The sequence below is a fragment of the Pogonomyrmex barbatus genome, unplaced genomic scaffold (genome assembly GCF_055798465.1).
Source record: "Pogonomyrmex barbatus isolate J1 unplaced genomic scaffold, ASM5579846v1 scaffold15, whole genome shotgun sequence".
Lineage (NCBI taxonomy): Eukaryota > Metazoa > Arthropoda > Insecta > Hymenoptera > Formicidae > Pogonomyrmex > Pogonomyrmex barbatus.
Genome location: NW_028297111.1, coordinates 7678888 through 7701982, shown reverse-complemented (window position 1 = coordinate 7701982; position 23095 = coordinate 7678888). Strand labels below are relative to the sequence as shown.

The window sequence follows — 23095 nt, the reverse complement described above, 5'->3', positions numbered from 1 at the left end:
AATTAAAAATGTATTAAAAATGTTTAAAATTGTGAGATAGATAATAATCTCCTTCGATCTTTTCAGTAAGGAAAAATCGACTCCGAACTAGTCAAAAAAAAAAAAAAAACATTGACGAAAAGCGAAGATCCTAATCTAAGAAATCATAATATCCAGGATTTAGTTAGAAATAGGTAAAGGAAATAGGTTAGGAAATAGGTAAAATATTTTGTGTCGATCAATGTATTAATGTTAACAATTTTGTATTTTGTGCGCAGAAAAAAATTATGTGCCACTAACTTTAGAAGAAGACTTCAAAGAAATAGTGGAAAGCAATTTTGTTCCGAATTTTTAATAATGAGAAGGATCGAAGACTCTACGAAATGTATTTACTCGAAATCCTCTTCAAATGATCAAATAAATCATCCTGCATGATTGCATAAATTGAAATTGCCATCGTATTCAATTATTTTTAATGTAATAATGTCAACAATAAAAATATTTATTAGATTGCAAATATCAACTATTTAATTATTTACAGCTATAAAATTTGATAGACGGTAAGTCATTCTCTTGTAATGATTCTTTAAATTTCAATATTTGCAGTTTTGAATTCTTTAGATTAATTATTAACTAAAATTTTGATAAAAAGACAGATAAATGTTGATTACAAAAAGATTTTTATTTTTAATATCTTAGCAATGAAAAAAATCTTTGGATATTTCTTAAATTTTAAAAAACAACTACACACACACACACATTCCTTTATTTCCTTTAGATTTAAAACATTCAATCTTATATCTATATGAGTACATCTTTATTAACATGTTGATAATTACAGAATTCTGTGTTTTTTTTTATTGTGTTTGATTTTATTGTGTTCGACATCGATTCGAATCTGGATGAAGTTTAATTATTACGACGGGCATTATTAGGCCGGGACCTTGTCTAAACTAAAAATTCCAGTAAACCTGTTAAATATTACAAGCTAAAGTTAAGATAAAAAAAATATATCAGGAATATCTTGAGAGATGAGCAATCTTCAATTTTGTAGTCAAGATCACGATTCCTTTTATCTGAAAAAAAAAAATCAACCTAGAAATCCCTTGCGTACTCGGAGCGGCGATCAGATTCGATCTTAATAGGGGGTTTCCCCCCCCCCCCCTCTCCGCCTTTCGAATTCTTCGATGCGATTGGGATGTTAGGCATCCCCTAGTAGTTCTTTGACCGAACGGTTAACGATGATTGCGTGCCACGTGATGTTGCGAGAGCGGCGCGACGCTCAATGCGGCGCTCAGTGGCCGCGCAGACGTCGTCGCGGCTGGTCGTCTCTTCTCGTTGCTTCTCGCTACATGAGTAAGCGTGTATGCGTGTACGAGCCTGTGCGATGGATTCGCGAGCAAAAGCAGAAGGGTGAAAAATCCAGTCGCGTACGAAGTCGTGACGAAGAAAGTGAGTACAGCACAAAGTGACCGAGAGATCTTTAATCGGGGCCGAAAATTAAAAATGGGAAGCCCGACCGGTCAGGCTCAAGATCTGTGATACGGCTTCGAAAATGATGACGGCGAAATTAGATTTCTGATCGATCCTTGATCTTCGCGGAGTCTGCCAAAAATAGTCGTGTGTTATTTGTCGCCATACTACGAGACGGTACTCTTCGACAAATTGTAGAATGAACGCGGCCCATAAACGCGATTTAACGCGGTGCACGTTAGATTCACTCGCATTTGATAAATTTAATGCAGTATAGAAACCGTTCTTTAACTCGTATCTTTCAGTCATATATTCGTATATTTTTCTATAAAATTGAATAAATTTAAATGCCTTGATTTTTTTTTTAATGATATTTTTGACACGTATAATGTATCCTTATAGATACAAACTGTCATTTAAGGGGTGAAGCTCTTTGATGAGAGGCAAATATTCATTGAGAAGATCTCGATTTGTAGTCCGTTGATATTTTTTTATGCAAATTATACAGTAATATTCTCCAAATGAATTACTTTGCTTCGCCTATTGCTTCCGATACTCTTGAACTTTGTAATGCGATTGTTAATTACGATGAGAAAATAAAGGAGGGAGAGAGAGAGAGAGAGAGAGAGAGAGAGAGATACCGGCAATTGTCAAAGAGAGAAAGGATAATCATTTTCATTTTTTATTATCTTCCGAAAAGTTCCGAAGAAAATTTGATTCTAATTTTTTGCAAGAAATTACATATTTGAGAAAAAAACATCTCTGATACAATCTGTATCTTGGATCTATTTGTTTGATTATCTTCTATTATTAAGTAATAATTTTTTTGTAATAACAATAAACTTAGATTATTTAAATTTATCATTATTATTAATTACTATTATTAATATTGATATTGATGATATCATTATTATTATGCCGTAGTCAGCTGCTGTCGTTTGGTAGATGTGCTTAAAGTATATAGTATGTACATTAATTACTTTTGCGCGCGCGATCGTCGTTGAAGTGTAACTAGCTTCTGTCGGATGTGTTCCATTCCTTGTGCATCGTAATACGTCATGGGAGGATTACGTCACGAAACAAGACTCGTTTTGCAAGTGATGTTCACTCTCGTCACGATCTATCTTGAATCGCGTCATAATTCACTGAGTGTATCTCAAAATAAAACATCACGCGCGATGCACGCCAATATTTGTAAGAACGAGGAATGTTCGCATTGTTAATATCGAGCTTCTTTAGCATCTTTAACACCTTGTATTATTGGTATTATGAGAAAATTAAATATATCTTGAAATTTTAATCGAATAATTTAATCCAAATTTATTCCCGATTTATGAATCGTAAAAGTCGACAGCGGTGATTCGTCAATTGTCGAAATGTTTAATGTAAAAAAAATTAAAATTGGAGAACTATATATATATATATATATATATATATATATATAATTTGTAGAAGTAAAGAAGTTAAATTGAAGAAATACAATACTAGCGTGCATGTGCAAAGATATGATTATATATTGAAGAAGCGAAAAAAAAATAAACTAAAAATGAAGATTTATTCTTGTACAGATATTTAAAAATATAATTATAATTAAATATTATTAAATTTAAAAAATAAATTAACTTTATCTTAAACTTTATCTTAAATTTTACCTTAAAAAGTAATATTAAGCTAGATAATAAAGTTTAAGTTTTGAGACGTCTGTATTGCTGTTTATTTAATTTTTATTCAAGAAGCTATTTGAAAAATAATATAGAACAAAACGTCAGAGAAAGTAACATTTGATAATGCGATTTGCTTGATAATATTGTTATGCATACACGTAGTACATAAAGATATTTAATTGTATATATATATATATATATATATATATATATATATAAAACCCTAAATATAATTCCATTTCCATTTGAATATATTCAAAACTTGCAAGAAATATTGAATTGATTTTTTATTGTATATATCTTCGTGCCTATAAAGATACATTTACTCATGGGGTTTGCCTTTACACGGGGTTCGCACGTGATGATTTCTGAATGTCGATAAGCTGAGTTATTTGCTATGCGTAGTGTATATCACTGTTCTCGTCCGAGCTCTCTATCTGTTATTCAACATATTTCCTTTTCACACATTAATTCTCAAAATATTTTGTTGAATTCTTTCACGTTACTCAGCGGCGGAAAGTCATTCTTTAGCACATCATTCGAATCTCAGCGCAAATTGAATTGTTTTGATTCTTGAGAATCTCTCAGTTGCAAATACACATTCTTGAGAATCTCTCAGTTGCAAATATATATTTCCAAAAATCGCGTGTTCCCACATTCATATCTCCCGATATTCTCCTTCTCGGCAAGAGTCCCTCCATGTCTCGTTTCACAGTTTTTTAAGAGATGAGCACGATTGTCATCCCAGATTTCATTCTGAAATGAAGAATTTGTAACAATTTGTTTTCGTTTCAATGATTTTTCCGCGGATGCTTAAAAATACGATATATTGGGACAATATCCCCCGGATAATTTTGGCTTCTAAATTGTGAGATTACTCTTCAGAAAAATTATGAATACACTTTCGCTGTTCCAAAGACTCGCTTATTTAACTGCGCGAACGCATGAGTCACGGCTGTGTGTATGTGTGTGTGTGTGTGTGTGTGTGTGTGTGTGTGTGTGTGTGTTTCAATAAAGATTACGTATCATTCTAGCTGAACAATTGACCCGACGTTTCACAAGTTGGCGTCAGTAAAGAACAACGCGCCTTTGTCAATGCATTATAATTATCTCTTAATTGTTTTTTTAGTGTACGCAAGTGATGTGAAGTGTATTTTGTCGCTTCACTCGAAATATACATATATATGTGAACTATAGAGATATTAAATATATTTTCGTACTACCCGTTTTATTAATGAAATTATTCAAATAATCGGCGCCAATGAAATTCGTAAGATGAATGCCAAATAGAATAAAAATATTGCTTAATTATTTTGTTGACATTGTCATTAAATTACAGTCTTTAGGCCATAATATCCGATGTTAAATTAAAGATATTCAATAAGCAAATGTATATATGTTTTTTAATTTGAACGAAATAGAGAGATTGCCTTATACTTTATATTCTGTGATATGAATCTATTGATATTTCATTTGCCTTGTCGTCATTTGGTATTTGCTATGTTTATTTATATTTCTTTATCGTTCCAAGTACTACATATAACAGTATTAAGTTACGTTTCTACGAACGATTTATTCAAACGTTAAGACAATTCCTCTAGTGTACAATGTTTTTTTTTTTTTTTTTTTTCCGCCAGAACAGATACACCTTCACCTTGTGTTTATACAATAGCTCTCTTCCCGATCGATACGGTTTTACTAATGAACTTCATTGATTCTCTTGGATCATGATGAGTTTACAGATATTCTCTGATCGCTTTATTTTAAAAATAATACAAGAAAGAAATTTAATATATTTATAGCACTTATCTTGTAATTATCAGCGATTTTAGTTAGTTGTAATTAAATCCGCGGGGTGCCGAGACCCTACAAAATCCACTTTGTATACGTCCCTATTTGGTGAACGATTCCACGATACATTCGCGAGTCACGATTCTATTAAGGAAACTGCCGTATTATATAACTCCGTTACTACTCCGCGCCTATGGCCACCAATTACTCTTTCCTTAATCATTGCTTTCCAACACACAAGCACAAACTCGGCATATGTATGTCGCCGTCACGCTTATATTCGCTTATATTCTTCTGTGGACGTCATCCGAACTCGGTCATCAGATCGCGCTAATGTTCTTGTTTTTGCATCTTGGAGATCATTAATCTTGGAGATCATGTTCCATATGCAATAAATAATACACTTAACAAAGAAGACAAAAAAATCACTAATCAAATGCTAATCCTTATGCCAGATCGGCATTTTGTTTAATAATTTTCGGTGAAAGGAATCACAATAGCACATGGAGATTCTGAAGTGAGAATGCTCGAAGGATATTGCAAAAATAAATTATGCCTATTTTTTTTTTTTTTAAATAGTTTGAAATGTACACTATATTATACAAAAAATTGGAAATGTGCATATATTCAATTTTTTTATCATAAGTAATATGTCTACATTAGAGAAAATATGAAAATCAAGAATTTTTAATAATGATTGAAGATTTGACGACAAATTTCATTTCTTCTTTTCCAAAGATCCAAATCGACAAAATCATTGAAAATAATTCTTAATTAGCATCATAATTACTATTGTAAAATTATACGCGCGTCTGTGTGAAATCGATTGTATCCTTGCTTTCCTTTAAGGGATTATATGCAATTGCATAGCCCAAAAAAACGAAATTTTTGGGAATTTTTTTTAGAAACGCTCAAAGATTTTTTTTCGCAGGTAATATAGTATTTAAAACATATATTTTACAACTTGTATAAATTTTTTTTCAAGATATAATATTGAAAAACACACGAATAACAGGCACTCTTGCGAAAGGTGTTTTTTTGAAAAAATGCTTTGCGGTGCACACAATCGAAACTGGATCATCTGAATTTAGAAATTCAAAAAGATTTCGTTAATATATGCTCTAATCTTGTCTTTGAACGTATATATTTTACAACGTTGCGTAACAAATACGTGAAGTGTATCTAAAGTTGTATTCTTGATGTGGAATCCAGCTGAAGCTTACGCTCTAAAAGTTAACTAGAAATACTGATATGTCGCAATATTCACAATCAGCATACAACGACAAACGTTATCAGGCTATGAAGTTTCTATTAAATGTTTCGAGGAAACTTTTTTGCTATATTGCCTTGACATATGCGTTAATCAGATTTGCATAACGCGTATTGTTACTTGCGCCAAGTTGCAACATTTCACGCGTTTAAGGAAACAACAACGGCTCTTTGTAGTTGCGATTTATTTGTCAATGTATATCGTAATACGTTGATTACAATAGCCGGGAGGCATGACAACGCATTTCTCTTGTTTTATTATTTTTTACTTTATCATTTTTTGGTTGCCTTGAGATTTTCCATAATCTTTTGTACATATTCTTATCGGTAGAACATTCATTTTTATCACGTCGTCACAATTTTGATGATTGTATATAACAACACATTTATCAATTTAAATATAATTCAAGGTAATTTTAAAGTAAATTTAGAGTTATAAAGTTATAAAATTTCATTGTAAGACAAAAGACTAGAAAAGTTCTAAGATCTCTGGAATAATTCTGCATTTGTTTTGATTTCATTGTCCTTGTGGCAATTGTATTTTTAATGTTTCAGTATACTGTTCATGGCGAATAAATTTTCTTAATCAGTTGATCAATTGAAGGAAAATATTTGCAAACAGTGATAATTACAATGGCAAGAATCAAATTTCAATATAAAGATCCACTTTTTACCCATTTATAATCTGCAAAGCTGAAAATGCAGATGAAAATTTTATAATTTTATATAATAAAAAATATTTGAATAATATTAGGAAATATATATATATATTCTAATATTGTTTAAATATATATATATATATATATAAAGTATGTATAGTTTTTAAAAGAATGGCATTTGAATATTTTGAAAACTAATTAAAAAAAATGTTTTAGACAAAGATTTATTTTATATATATATATATATATATATATATATATATATATATATGAAATCTATAAGAAAATATATAATAATATATGAAAAATATTTTGAAATGTACGACGTTGAAATAATAGCATGTCATATAAATCACGAGTATAATTCTGAAATCAAATAATATAAATCATCAACAATAACTATTCCAACAATAATTATAATTATATTGTCTATATGCACTGTTATTCTGTTTATTTAATTTTCTTTGTAATTATTTGGTAGAGACTTTCTACAAGTTACAAAAAGCCTTATCACTTCGTTATCATGTCCGCATATCATGTGTAACCTAAATAACCTACACTTAATCTACAATAGAAAAAATTTCAGTAGCAAGAAATATTTTGTCATCGATTTTTTCGATTATGTAGAGTATGTAGATCCAATCAAATACAGAGAGATTTTGAGAATACTTTTATAAATCCTTTTATGAAATGAATTAACAAGATTCTTGGCGCGGCATATACCAAATATAAAATTTGCATAATCGGTATCATTATTATATTTTTATATATATATGTATATATTTGACATAAAAATATTTTATATATTTTAATGTATATATATATATATATATATATATATATATATATATAAAATTAAAATACATAAAAATTTATACTGTGGAATACATTCAAATATGTATATAAAATGTTATACCGTACATTAATGTTTATCTATATATTTTATATATTTATATCTTTATATATAATGTAAAAAATACATAAAATTTTCGTGTGTAAATATATATATATATAAATATATACTTCTTTTTCTCAATTTTTAAATATCTTTGCGGTAGCCAACGCCTCAGCGAAACAACCGTTACTTCGGTTTTCTTTTTAGTTCAGTTTGATATGTGAATTTTCTCAGCGAGTCTGAGCAAGATCGGATTTATCGATTTTGTTATCTATCGATCTATTTGGCTAGGTGAGACTCTCAGAAAGTATTCTGATTTTTCGTACACAAGGTCTCGAAATTAGAGAGATCTAAAAAAAAATCGGCCCTGAAAAGAGGTAGATTCTAAAATTCTAAAATCAAGATTGTAATTACTAAAAAAATAATGAAGAAAACAGCGGAGAAGACAGACTGCTTTCGATATACTTTTGAGTAGTTTTTTATCACGTAAGATAAAATAAAATTCTATAAATTGAGATTTTATTTAAAAACGTAAGAATTTGCTTTGTTCTTTAATGCACCATTTAATCTCAAAATAAATAAATTCTTTTAGTTTTTAATAAATATTTTTTTAATTTCTTTATGTATCGTAAAATATTGAAAGAATTAAGTTGTATTACTTAATATATTAGAATAGTGTGAAATAGTGTGAAATAGTTTTATATATATTAAATAAGAGCTTAAATATATTTGCGAGAATTTCATAATAAAAACATAATTTTCGATTACTTTAAGTGTAATAATTAACTAAGAATAATTAGTGACATTAACATAAATGATGATAATAAATCTCTCATAATCTCTCATAAATGTTATCTACTATATAAACTTAATCGGTGCTATTATTTCTTGTACATACAACATCGTGGATCATCTTCGGTCAGCGACCGATAAACTTTGTATTTTCCTCACGTATTTTCCTTAAAATATTAACTGTGGTTTTTCCTAAAGTGATACTATTTATTAAAATATTGATTTTTATTCCCTCTACGGGGGAAGACCAATTGTAAAGCTGGTAGAACTTTGGTAATGGCGTTTATGTACATAGTATTATTGTTTATCTTGATCAAATAGTTACCAAGTGCACAAAATATCCTATCTTAAATTTACTTCTAATCTAATTTTTAAACATAATTTTAGAAGTTTTTAATTCCTTCGTAATTCTTAAATTTAAATATTTTTCAATTTTTAATTTTCAATTTTAATCAATTCAATGTTTTTTTTTTTTTTATGTAGTTTTACCGTTAATTTGTAACGTAGAAACAAGAAGCTGGTTGATAACAAATTAATGGCAAACATGCATATTTAACTATACTTTATTATTTTATAGATAAATGTGAATTGTAGCATAACGTTGCGATTGTACGACCTTCTATGTTATTTAAGAAATGACACAGCAAGCAAATAAATTGCGTGTAGCCAGATAAGGCGGGAACGGTGCAGGCAAATGATATAGGTTTTTTTTTTTTTTTTTTTTTTAAACATAGATAGACATACCCGAGGAGTCACTTGGATCCTGGACAAGTTGCTCGTCTTCGCTTTATTAGAGAAGAGCACGTCACTAAAGCGCTCACGTTTCTTCCTACCGAAGCACAACTGTTTTTTCTATCACAGACGGAATTGCAAACGATTTTTTACTAACGAAGAGATTCAGTAAATCAAGGTATTCAAGTTATTATTATTGTAGATTATTACCTAAAAAAAAAACCTTGTACTCAAAATAATAATTATTACTGTCAAATCAATCAGTCAAAGAATAATCTTAATTACAATTATTACACGTAACTGACTTGTTAAACAAATACAATAATTGTTATTTATAAAAATTGTTAGGTGGGTTTACAAGCTTTCCGAAAAGTTGGAGAAGTCACTTGAAGACAAATCTCGAAAAGCGAACAGATGTCCATACAACTGTCGATCGACCGATTAATATTTTACTTTCAAGAGGATTCATTGAGAATTTGCGATAAGATTGGCATCAATTGATCGCGGAAAGTGGCAATATTTGCAAATGGCTGTTGCAGCGAGATCACAGAAGTGAAGTGTCAATTTGATTACGATTGTGAGAAAGACAGATAGTGAATCACGCATGGGTAGCTGAAGATGAATTTCTGCGAGTGTTAAGAAAACCTTCGATAACTTGTGACAATTGAGGAAAAGGCACGCTACAATCATTATAACAACTCAAGTTAAAAATATAGTGAGCAGAAATTTTTTTTATTTAAGAAGAAAACGATCCTTCAACTAGGGCCTAACAGAAGTGTCAATCACTGTAAAGCACCTTATAAATTAATCGATCGATTTTATAACTGTGTGTTAATCAAAGTGAGTAGTTCGCGGCGAGTTAATGCTGCGTGTGAGGACCGATGGATTCAACGAAAACCAGATCGAAGCCAAATCCGCGAGAAAAGGCAAACATCATATCGGTGTTGCTGTGGTGGTGAGTTTTCTGGTTCATCAGATTTACTCTTGACGAAGAAATTTTTTCCAGCTCTTCACCGAATTCTAGAGGGTATTCAAGCATTTGAGTACCTGAAAATATCGCTGTTAAATATTTGAATATTCAGAGATTTACGAATTTTTAGATATTTGAATATTTGAATATTTGGACATTTGAATACTGGAGTATTTGATATTCAATCTAAAAGATTTCAATGATTTAGACAAATATTTAGACTTGTAAAATATGAAAAATATCTAGATTTGTAAATATTCGCAAATTCGAATATTTGACATTTGCACATAAAAATTTTGACCTAAAAATATTTACTACGGTTTAAAAGTATTCAGATATAAAAGCAACAAATTCAAAATGATATTTAAAATGCGTGCTGCATATGTACGTGCTGCTTGAAACACTTAAAATTGGCCTTTACTCGAAATTAGTTCTTATCTTCACGCAAATTTGCTTTGTCTTTAAAGATGATACTGCATTTCGTAGTGCTGATACAATAAAAGCGCGTTGTCATATGTGAAATTGCACAAAGTTATTTTTAATTCCTCAGTTTTGAATCTCAAACTTGACGTAATCTTATTTTTAAGTATATTATATTTAAGTAAATTGTCTGTAATCTAAGACAATTCGAGTTGCAGTTGAATATTTAATTTTTAACTTACGCGAACCACTTCAAATCAAATTAGGTGGACCATCACTTTATTCAAGACAGGATACAAGAAAGTTTTAGAACCAGAGGATTTGTATGATCCCCTCAAGGTTGACCGATCGAAATTACTCGGAGATCGACTAGAAAAGTTAGTACCGAAATTATATTTAAAGACGATGGGAAAGAAAGAGGAGGAAAGAATACATTTGCGAATATTTCTTTTCTCTTTTTGTATTTTTTTCCCTTAGGACAGAAATTATAGTAACGTATCGTTTATGCTTGCAGACGATGGACAATTGAGTTGGAAAATTCGAAGAAATGGAAACGCAATCCGAGTCTGTTGAAGACCATTTTCCGCACATTCCTTTGGGAGTACTTCCTACTAGGACTAATACAAATACTCAACGAATTTGTGCTAAGGTACTCGCTAACGTTCATGTCCCCGTAAAGCTTTTGTATTTTGCTTCTTTTATAAAATTTCATAAAAAAGCATATCCTTTTTATCGATCAATAACGCCGATGCAATTGATCACAATAAATAGATTTGCTGTTAATTATTGTCTCCTTTATAAAATTTCTTGAATTAAATATTGAGTGAAGATATCTCCATGTTTTGAGATTTAACTGTCCGTACATAGAAATTTGAAGATGAAATTTGCTCCGTTATTATTTTTTACGTTTACGTTTATGATGATGAAGTGTTATACGGTATAGCTTTTGACGTAAAATAATCTCATATTGACTGAATTATATGGATAAAACTTCTGAATAAAGGAGAAAGATATTTAAAAAAATGAGATATTTATAAATGTTAAAGTGAAATGTTAATTTTAAACGGAAGATACTTTTATCATAACTGTATTATGAGTAATAATAATAATAATAATAATAATAATAATAATATACCAATATAATTATACCAATAGTAATAATTGTCTAATCTGTAAAATAACGTCCAGTAATGACGTGTAAGAAAATAATGCGCAAAATTTATTCAACAGATTAGGGACACCGTTACTGTTAGGAGGTCTCCTGCGTTACTTCCGGAAGGATTCGGTTGAATTATATGAAAATGCTCTATGGTACGGAGCTGGTATTTGTATAGCGACCGGTATAAACGTGATAAGCGGCAATCAGGCGATTTTTGGTGCCTTTCACGTGGGTGCGAAAGTTCGTGTAGCTGTCTGCTCTGTGGTATACAGAAAGGTTAGTCAGTAATTGAAATAATTTATTATGGGAAATTCCAACGAAGCAAGAACTAAAAAAATGAATGACATCTGAGAAGTAAGTCTATAGTGGAGTCTCGTTCCATATATTTCCTACTTAACTTTATTTAAAATAAATACTCCTATGAAAAAGAAAAAAGTAAGGATCATAATAAAAAGAAGAAAAAAAGAAAGAAACCTACGACGAAAGAAATTAATTTTTAAAAAATCTTTTAAATTCTTTTTTTTAAAAAGGAAATCTTTGAAGCTTTTAAAAGACCAAGTATTTCTCGGTGTTCCGATCAGAAGTCAGTTTTAACGACGCATGTCCATGTTATTAAAATGTTTACGAGTTAAATGTAATTTCCTTTGCGCTACATGTCAGCGTTTCATTTTTCAGATTATATAACGGATGTTATTTATTTTATAGGCTTTGCGTCTGAGCAAAACCGCACTAGGCGAGACAGCGCCCGGGAAAGTGGTTAATTTAGTGGCCAACGATGTCAATAGGTTCGATCTCGTCTCCATCTTTATTCATCATATGTGGTCCGCGCCTCTTTCCGCCCTGATCGTAGCTTACATTCTATACCAAGAGGTCGGTTATGCTGGTCTCATCGGTATCGCTGCCACTTTCGTGGTCGTGCCGATACAATGTGAGTCTCACGTAACCAGATATATTTTTTTTGGAAGTCTGGAAGAATTTTTAATTATCTTTTGTTTGACTGACAAAAAATTAAGTAAAAAAATTAAGAATATTACTTTTGAATTCCTTTAGTGGTAATAAGTCCTTTTATTTGCGGACGTCCATCAATTTCTATTCTGGCAATTTCAGCCTACACCGGCAAGCTGTCGTCGAAGTTCCGCCTCCAGACGGCTATCAAGACGGACGAGCGGGTTCGTCTAATGGACGAAATTATTTCCGGGGTGCAGGTGATTAAAATGTACGCTTGGGAGAAGCCGTTCTGTGCAATGGTTGAACTGGCGCGTAAGCTCGAGCTTCGGGTGGTCACTAAGAGCTCGTACATCCGCGGCGTCTACATGACCTTCAATCTTTTCACGACTCGGATGGCGCTTTACTGCACTCTCATTTCCATGCTGATGTTCGGCAACGATCTAACCGCTGACAAGGTCTTCGTCGTTTCGTCCTACTTCAACATCCTCGCGCATACCATGACCGGCATGTTCGTGCGTGGCTTCGCCGAGTTGGCCGAGTGCATGGTGGCCATACGCAGGCTCCAGGGTTTCCTCATGTTTGAAGAGTTCCATGGTAGCAACGTGGTTGTTTCTAAGGCATCCTCCGCCTACGTCAATATTAATTCGGATCTTAGACGAGCCTCTAAACAAGATCTGCCTTATATCGACGATGATGTTGCGGAGAGCCATGAAGGTGATCTGGATGAAAATAGCGATCATAGAAAACATAACGGATTGGTGATCGTCGCCAGCGACTTGCTAAAGAACACTGCTAATCTTGTTGCAGGTAAAAGATCAATTCATTAAACTTGGAAAAAAATATTTTATGACTTATACAAATATAAATTAGGGATGTTGAATAAATTTATCCGATAACCAAATATTATCTGCAATTACAGGAAAGAATTCAAAAATGATCATGAATATGAAACTGTTTTTGTTTTTTGAAATAAAAATGTGATTATAATAAGCATTACATGTACATGGTGTTACAACACATACAGGATAATATGAAGAGGTGCTTATTCGTGTAGAAAATTGTTTACAATTGAATAGGCTTTAGCATAATCAATTGTATTAAAAGTTGAGGCTATAAACTTTATTGGGAAAAGGATGTGCAAATTATATATTATGTATGCTGAAGCCCATTCAATTGTGAACAGTGTCTGCACCTCTGCAACCCGTCATACTGCCTTGTCATGTGTTGCTGCAATACTCTATACATTTTATTATTTTGCAAATTAAATTTTATTCTCTTTTATATATATATATATATATATATATATATATATATAATATATATTATGCATATACATGATTCTTCTTAGAATATTCGTATCTTCTTATAAACTATCAAATCTAATATAAACAATGCTGTATAAAGGATGTTTGCTGTCTCAAATTTGATATTTACATCTTAAATTTTGAAGAATAATGAAGTAGTCTACGTTAACAAAATAATAATTTAAAAAGTATCAAAATAAAATTTTAATTTTTTAATGTCCTTTATGCATCTTTTAGTCTTTTTGAAAATGTCTTTTTCAAATTTTTTAAAAGTTTATGAGATATCTTCGGCATTTTCTTAATGTTTATTTTTGAGTTGAGAAGTTTAACTTTCAACAAAACTTTACTGTTCACAGACAAACAGCGGTTATCTATGTATGACAATTGGGCCATTAATATGATTGACATAACTGCCAAGTGGGAGATAAGACAATCAGAGAACACCCTGGAGAATATCAACTTGCAAATAGAGAAAGGCAAACTCTATGCGGTAATCGGCATGGTGGGCAACGGCAAGAGCTCCTTCTTATCCGCGATTCTGGGCGAGATTACCTTGACGGAAGGTCAGGTAAAGGTCAATGGCGGTGTCAGTTATGCCAGCCAAGAGGCCTGGGTCTTCGGTGCTACTGTCCGACAGAATATACTCTTCGGACAGCCTTACGAGCGTCAACGGTATCAGAAGGTGGTCAAGGCTTGTGCTTTGCTGCGTGACTTCAAGCAATTTCCGCAGGGCGATCAAACTGTCGTAGGTGAACGAGGAAGTTCTTTGTCCGGAGGTCAAAAGGCTAGGATTAACTTGGCCAGAGCTTTATACAGACAATCGGATATATACCTGCTTGACGACCCTCTAAGTGCGGTAAGTGATTATCAAAAAGGTGATTAATTTATTTTAATATTTTTTAATATTTCTTTTCAGACGTGATGTATCAGGCTGAACTTCATGAATGACAATAATCTAGTATTTTTCGTTTTGAATATAAATCTTGATGAAACATTTTTTTTGTTTAAAATTCTAGGTTGACGCACATGTCAGTAAGCACTTGTTTCAAGAGTGTATTCAAAGATATCTGGCCGGTAAAACGAGAATTCTGGCGACGCATCAGCTACAATATATAAAAGGAGTAGACGCTATTTTACTGCTCGAGCAAGGAAAAATAAAATATTTCTCGCATTATCAGGATCTGCTGGAATATCGACCCGAGTATGGAATACTCCTGGCAACGGAGAATGAGGCAATCGATGACTCGTCCTTAGAGAAAAGCATAAATTTAAGACGACAATTTTCCTCCTCAAGTAATAGAGTAAGTGAAAATATAAATGTCCACAAAATTACGAAGAAGCATGAGAGAGATGGAAAAAGCAATTTTGCAAAATATTATAACTTTTATTTCAAATTGTTTTTAAGACAAATTACAGAAAATAATCCTCCAGAGGAAAGAATCCTTTATAATAATATAATTAAAAATTTTTGTGTATTTAATATTATAATGAACAATATCTAAATAACGAAATACAAAGGGATATGATTAATATTATTGAAGATAATATTTCTTCAACAGAGTCGAACTCCAGAAGCTAGCAGTGGCGGTACAGATGATGAAGATGAAGATGAAGATCCGGAAAAATTGAACGATGGTCTCGAGGGGACATCGCGTGGCCTCGTAAAGGGTCCTATATTTATCAAATTCTTCCAAATAGGTGCCAACTTAGGCATAGCTTTTATCGTTTTACTTCTGTTCATCGCCACACAATTCATCGTCAGCTTTAACGATTATTTTGTGCCTTACTTGTGAGTATATTGATTATATTAGTTAAAGAAAGAAAGAAAGTCATTTTTTATACAAATAATCATTTATTACATATTATATATTTTTATATAACATTGCTAATTTTCTGAAATTTATTAATTTTTATATTAAGTTTAATAACATATGTATATTTAATATAAATATTTTTATTCCGTTGCACGTGAATTTCGCGTCGAGACACTATTCGTGTATCTTGATTAACATTAAGCAAAGATGTTTTTATTATTTTCGATTATTTTATTCATTGTCAAATAATTTTTTGTATTAATCCTTTCAGAGCCAATTATGTGGAAACGCAAAACTATGAAGCCAAACTTCTTAACCTAAATCAAACAGATGATGCTTATGCAAACATGACAATAAGTATTATCAACGAGGGCATATCATCAGTAATTAATTACGTCTATGTTTATACGGGCATTGTAATTGGCATTTTTTTCATCGGCATCACCAGATCGTTGGTTTTCTACAAGACATGTATGACATGCAGTCAGCGCCTGCACGATATGATGTTCAGCGCGTTAATTCGTACAGGGATGCGATTCTTCGATACTAATCCGAGCGGTAGAATTCTCAATCGATTTTCCAAAGATATGGGTACGATCGACGAATTATTGCCCAAGGCAATCTTAGACGCCGGCCAAATGAATATGTTGATGTTCGGATCACTGATAGTGACTTGCATAGTCAATCCCATTTTCTTGGTACCTATTATATTTATTAGTGGGATGTTTTATTTTATCCGTAAAGTCTATCTCAAGACTAGCAAGAACATCAAGCGATTGGAAGGAATTGGTATGTATTGGTATTTTTATATTTGTCTTTTAAAATTTATTACAATTTTTATTATACATTTTATTTTATATTATTATATATATTTATTTAATTTATATTACATTCTTTTTATAAATAATTTAAAGTTGAAAATATTTTTTATATATATATTTTTTTATATATATATTTTTATATATATTTTTTTATGGATAAGATACTTCCTTCTGCCTCTCTTTCTCGCTTATCTTTATTAGACTTACTATACTTAATTACTATTAGTTAATTCTTTTTACGAGAAAGGTATTCTTTAAATTTATTTATTCTTAAATTTCAATTTTTTGTTAATCATTCCTTTTATAATTTATTACGTCAAATATGTTCTTTTAAGCTTAAAAAGTTTCATTAAAAAGTTATTTTTTGAAGATACAGTTTTCTCATAACTAAAAATTTCTTTTATGATACACAGCACGCTCGCCGGTATTCACTCATTTAAACGCCACATTGAACGGTTTGACGACCATCAGAGCGTATTGTGCTCAGGATATACTTAAAAATGAATTTGATAAGCTGCAAGATTTACATACGTCCACGGTTTACATGTACATTGTGACCAGCACAGCATTCGGATTCTCTTTGGATGTATTCTGTTTTTTCTTCATTTCGCTCGTTACCTTCAGCTTCTTGCTATTCAATCAATGTAAATACTCACATACAATTCTCTTTAACTATGAGTCTGTTTCAAATTATTTAACAATCAGTTTTATCAGTTTTTAAATATATATTGAAAAGACGATTAATATATTTTTTATGAAAAATATGTTGATAATTAGTCAAACTGCATAAAGTTATAAAGAAGTATATAAAATTATATATATAAAGTTATAAAGAATTTGATTTAAAGCAATTGTTATTATTTTTAACAAATTTTTCTTATTAATATCAAGTAATAACTTGTATAGAAACTTAAAAGTAGACTTAAAAGAGATTAATATTAATATATGTTTTATAAAAAATATATTAATTTGTTAAAGGGTTCACAATTAAGGTATTATTTTATTTGGAGTAAAATATATACATTCAAATATTATCATTTTTTAAAAAATCTCCAAATTATGCTAGAATTATTAAATAATTGAATAGTGTTTGGAAGATTTGAAAAAGATTATTTATTATAAGAAAATATTTATTATATAAAGTAGAACATTGCAATTAAAGAATCTAATTGATACATCTAGAAATATATCTATATAAGATTGAAAACAGAAAAATTAAATGAGATGCGCATCTTTCAGCATTTTCCGGTGGAGAAGTCGGTTTGGCCATTACTCAAGTAATGGCGATGACCGGAATAATTCAATGGGGTATGCGACAAAGTGCGGAGGTGGCGAACCAAATGATGGCAGTGGAACGTGTACTCGAATACATTCAGCTTCCGGCAGAACCGAATCTACGAGACCGGGGGGCGTATGTGAAGAAGAAGGATAAAAATCTGGCATTGCCGTCTAACGCATCAAACACTTGGCCCGATGAGGGTTGCATCAAATTCAGGAATGTTTATATGCGCTATGCAGACGAGGAACCGCCTGTCCTCAAGAATTTAAACATTGTGATCTATCCCGGGGAGAAGGTACGATGTTATGAAAAGAAATTTTGTGTACCAATATTTGACAACCATCAGGAGATTTTGCAGAGGACAAAAAAATTTATTTCAAAAGATTGAAGAATCTTAATTTCTCTTGGGAATTCAAGATATTTTACCGAAATTATACCGATTTCTTTTTTTTCTTAAAATAAATTTATGACGATCATTAAGAGATAAAAACATCTTTTAGTTGTATTCAATTTAATTTTGTAAAGTAAAAGTTTTATCACAATGAAGTGATATAAATAAAGAAAATTATATCTATATTTTTACTGTTATATATGCATGTAATATATAAAATTGAGAAATAATTGAGATGTATTAAGAATGATGGGATTATTATACAGATCGGTGTTGTGGGAAGAACAGGCGCTGGAAAATCCTCGTTGATATCAGCTTTATTCCGATTAGCGAAAGTGGAGGGAATCATCGAAATTGACGGCACGGATACGGGTTTGATAGCCTTGGAAGATTTGCGACGTAAAATCTCCATTATTCCCCAGGATCCCGTTTTGTTCTCAGGTACTCTGAGACGTAATCTAGATCCCTTCAACGAATTTCCTGACATGGATTTATGGGAAGCACTCGAAGAGGTTCGAATAATTTCTAATTTAAATATAAAATCGTATTTATTATCGGAAATATAATGTGCTGTGACACCCAAAGATTCAATAGTTTCAAGTCGAGCTTCAAAATTTATCGAGTTATCTAAACTCTCAACTCTACTCATCTCAATCTCCTCAGAATTCAATGTTCCAAGTTTTAAGATTCTAAAATTATACATACACAATTACATATACATAATAAGTAAGTTGAATAAGTATTCATTTTATACTATTCTCTTTATAATAATTATTTTTGTACTTCAGGTTGAGTTGAAAGAAGCGGTTGTTACTTCTGGGAACGGCTTAGAAAGTCGCGTTTTTGACAGAGGCAGCAATTTTAGCGTCGGGCAGAGGCAGCTAGTATGTTTAGCAAGAGCTATCTTGAGAAACAATCGTATATTAATGTTGGATGAAGCGACCGCGAACGTGGATCCGCAAACCGATGCATTAATTCAACGAACAATCAGAAAGAAGTTTGCAACGTGCACGATGCTCACAGTGGCGCATCGATTGAACACTATAATGGACAGCGACAAGGTCCTAGTGATGGATAAGGGTCGTATGGTTGTAAGTAAATTTTTTTTTTTTAATTTCTTCTGTTTTTGTATTGCGATCAAAAACTTGCAACTTTGACGGCATAATTGAATTATCAAAAAATCTCTGTTTCTTTAAATTTTTACATCATTTTTTTATATCATTCTGTTTATATTTTCTTTTATCAGGATAAATTGTTTCAGTCAAATAATATGATTTAGTGCAACGAAACAACAACATTTTTATTTATAAACATGTCTTTTTAAATAAATATTTTATGTAAAATTATTATAGCTTGATATTTACTTATTATATTACTTGAAGCAGAGCAGATGTAAATCAAACAAATAGAAATAATAAATATAAAGAAATCTTTTTTTCTGTGTAATTGAGTTATAATAAAAAAAAAATATCGTAATATATATTTTCCGATTGCCAATGCCGATTTTTTTTTTTTTTGCAGGAATATGATCACCCTCATCTATTACTGCAAAATAGCTATAGTCAATTTACTTCGTTAGTAAAGGAGACTGGTCCAGGTATGTATGATCAATTAGTCAAAGTGGCGAAGCAGACCTACTTAAACAAATATGGAGGAACATGACGAAGCGTTGGTGAATTTTGATATATTAATTTCTTGTTAGTTAGACTTCCCAAAGTAAGAAAGGAACATTTACAGTCCGGAATATTTACGATATAGAAAAATATATATAACGCGTGCAAAATGGCGCGCTCAGGCGAACGTTACATTTCTATATGCCCAGAAGAACATACTGTCATACGTCTTACTTCGGGACATTATAGACACGATACGTTGAGTATTATAATATGTGATGTTGAACATAACTAGCATCTAAATCTAAAAAAGTAGATGCTAAACTATATTTTGTATTGTATTTAACGATATCACTGCGAAATCAGTTCTCTGATCTTATCGCGCAAAGTCGAGTACAAAGTTTTTGCCACAAGTTAAAACTCACAGTACTATTATATATTTTTCTACTCTATACCTTTTTGCGTGCTTCAACAGAAATTACAAATATCTGTAATTTTTGTGATAAAGCGAACGTATGTCGATTGAGGATAAATCAAGGCAGTGAGGTTGCAAGCATAAAATTGTACTTAGGATAATATTACCCACAGTAAATTTTCTCTAATCTCTATTACAATATCCATCATGTGCTTCAAGTCATAAAAGATCTTATAAAAACTATAGAGAATATTAAAAAGTAAAATAGTAATACAATTCTTATGAATAAATTTTATAAAAAATAAATTAAATTTATATATATATATATAAATATATATAAATTTTTTCGAAATATTTATATATTTTATACATATATAAATATATATAAATGACGAATATATATAAATTATATATATAAATACACATATATATAATGACAATTAATGTAATTAATGTATAATTTCGAAATTATCAGCTTCCGATTATTAATATCAATTTTTTCAGAAGAAACAAAATATTATAATAGTTCTAAAATCAATTAATAATAATCAATCCTTAAATTGATTAATGAATATAATTAAGGATTGATTATTATTAATTAATGAATATAATTAAGGATTGATATAGTTTATCCAATATACTTTATCGATCTAAATACTTTACGTTAATTATCACAAAAGAATACTCCAATTTAACTGATATACTTATCGAAACTATTACTTAATTTTTACTTATTGTAGTTGATCTTTGTTAGACATATAAAAATGCAGAAAGAAGCTCAATACTTTTTTTTGTAAATTGCATTTATCGATGCAATCATGTACTTGCTATAAAAGCATATAATATATAAAAGCGGGATAATTCTAAAGATCGTGTGCAGTTTTTGTACTTTAATGACTAAAGATGTAAAACATATGGTAGAACAACGTAGTAAATAGCATATAAAAAATTAAGTATTAATCCTTCAGTTAAATATATTTTATACTTTTGGAGTTAATATATTCATCATGATTCGCGATATATTGCTTAAATCGATTCTCGAGCTCTGTGATCATTTTACCAAGCTGCTAAGTTAAAATTGCTTGAATTCTTTTTATTAATTTCATTTCTATTTTTATTATTATTATTCTATTATCATTTTATTATTCCCATTTTATATATATCTATTATTTTTACAATTAGTTCCATTTTTAGTACAATTTAATTTTTTACGTTTATTATTGACTTTGAAATCGTTAATATATGCTAACGTGATTTTGATGAGTTGGCTCTAACTATTTTAAAATGGAAAGAAATATCTTATATGACAATGCATTCGTGAAGTTCGAAAATCGGTTTAAATGATGATCGTGAATAATGACGGTTATATTGTGTAATCTAATGATGTAAAATGTATTTGATTAAAATTTTTTATATTTGGTTTTTTATGGTGGTTTACTACAGTACAGTTCTACTACAGTTATACATGTTTAGTTATTAAAATATAAAAATTCAATATAGCTTTTAGAACCTACCATCCTATTTTGATAGGTATCACGATGAAAGTATAATAAGTGATATAATATACTTAATATACTGTATACTAATACATCATATAATAATAGCATCACATGTCTTGTCAATCTTAATGATATTCCGGTAATATAATATATTTTTACAAGTAATTAATTTTAGTGCTATTTATAATACTATTGTATATTATATTATTATATTATTATATTATTATATTATTATATTATACTTGCATATTACTAGATTATTGTTATTATTGTTATTATCATATTATTATAATTATATTATATTATTATTATATTACTATTATAATTATAATTAAATATATTATTAAAATATACTATATATTAATAAACATAGCAGAGTTATACAATAGTGTACATACATATAATTCGTTATTGATATGGAATTGTGCTTAAAGCAAATGCTATGTATAAATTTGCGTAAATATATTTTTTTGTAAATGGTTAATTTTATATGTTCGATAGGATTAATTTTGGAATAGTTTTTATTAGTACTCCATTGTTAATCCTTCGTACTAGAAACTGTTCCATTTCTTCACATAATTAATTATACATTATTGTTACATTGTGCTATATTATAAAATATTTACAACATTGTTGTACAGTAAATTAAATAATTTAATACAGTAATTTAAATATTATGTACGTATAGTAATTTTAAGGAATGAAAGAATGTGGATGCACGCTCGAATGAGATATTGTATGTAAATAATTAACCAAAGTACAAGAAAAATATACAAATATAAGAATGAGTAAATAATAAAAATATAAAAATATAAGAATGAGTAAATAACCATTGCTATTTCTTTTTTATTACATTTTTTTTATTTACATTTTTCAATTTCTGTCTATAATATCGTTTCACAAGTTAAATGAAAATTGAGCCTTTTTCTTGTGTATTAACTCTATTATTATTCCTCTTTTGTGAGCAACGTTACTATCGAAAGAAATCATTTATATGCTATGCATTGCTAATATTATAATTTGAAAGTTAATTAATTTAAAGCAGTAGTAATATTAGTTTTACGTTATAACGTAACAAATAAAATTGAAACAATTGAAATTTATAATTTTATTCTAATAAAGTTTTCTTCTCAAACTACTGACAGAAGATATGTTTACCTCTTTACAAATTCTTTTCAATTAAATTTTCATCAAAAAGTTGCTAAATT

At 30.0% G+C, this 23095-nt stretch overlaps 1 protein-coding gene and 2 long non-coding RNA genes across 4 annotated transcripts; 1 reads left to right on the top strand and 2 right to left on the bottom strand.

Annotated features, from left to right (window-relative positions):
* Nucleotides 1-982: 982 nt before the first annotated feature.
* On the bottom strand, nucleotides 983-8237 carry LOC148937346 (uncharacterized). The gene is made up of 2 exons (XR_016138535.1): nucleotides 2433-8237; nucleotides 983-1055 (listed from the first exon to the last, which is right to left on the bottom strand). It is a non-coding gene; the product is annotated as an uncharacterized LOC148937346 (long non-coding RNA).
* On the top strand, nucleotides 1243-22716 carry LOC105426413 (ATP-binding cassette sub-family C member 4-like). 2 transcript variants are annotated; one of them, XM_089073585.1, is made up of 17 exons: nucleotides 1243-1431; nucleotides 9257-9432; nucleotides 9603-10209; nucleotides 10911-11021; nucleotides 11159-11293; nucleotides 11875-12079; nucleotides 12509-12731; nucleotides 12911-13558; nucleotides 14412-14911; nucleotides 15072-15356; nucleotides 15615-15844; nucleotides 16141-16658; nucleotides 17104-17334; nucleotides 17930-18264; nucleotides 18627-18872; nucleotides 19149-19451; nucleotides 19882-22716. In XM_089073585.1, the coding sequence occupies exons 3-17, from the start codon at nucleotides 10136-10138 to the stop codon at nucleotides 20020-20022; spliced, it is 4185 nt and encodes a 1394-aa protein (XP_088929711.1). In that variant the 5' UTR covers nucleotides 1243-1431; nucleotides 9257-9432; nucleotides 9603-10135; the 3' UTR covers nucleotides 20023-22716. The 2 variants fall into 2 exon arrangements, with proteins under 2 accessions (XP_088929711.1, XP_088929712.1); XM_089073586.1 differs by lacking the exon at nucleotides 9257-9432.
* LOC148937345 (uncharacterized) lies at nucleotides 11118-12969 on the bottom strand. Its single transcript, XR_016138534.1, has 2 exons — nucleotides 12838-12969; nucleotides 11118-12769 (listed from the first exon to the last, which is right to left on the bottom strand). It is a non-coding gene; the product is annotated as an uncharacterized LOC148937345 (long non-coding RNA).
* Nucleotides 22717-23095: the final 379 nt, after the last annotated feature.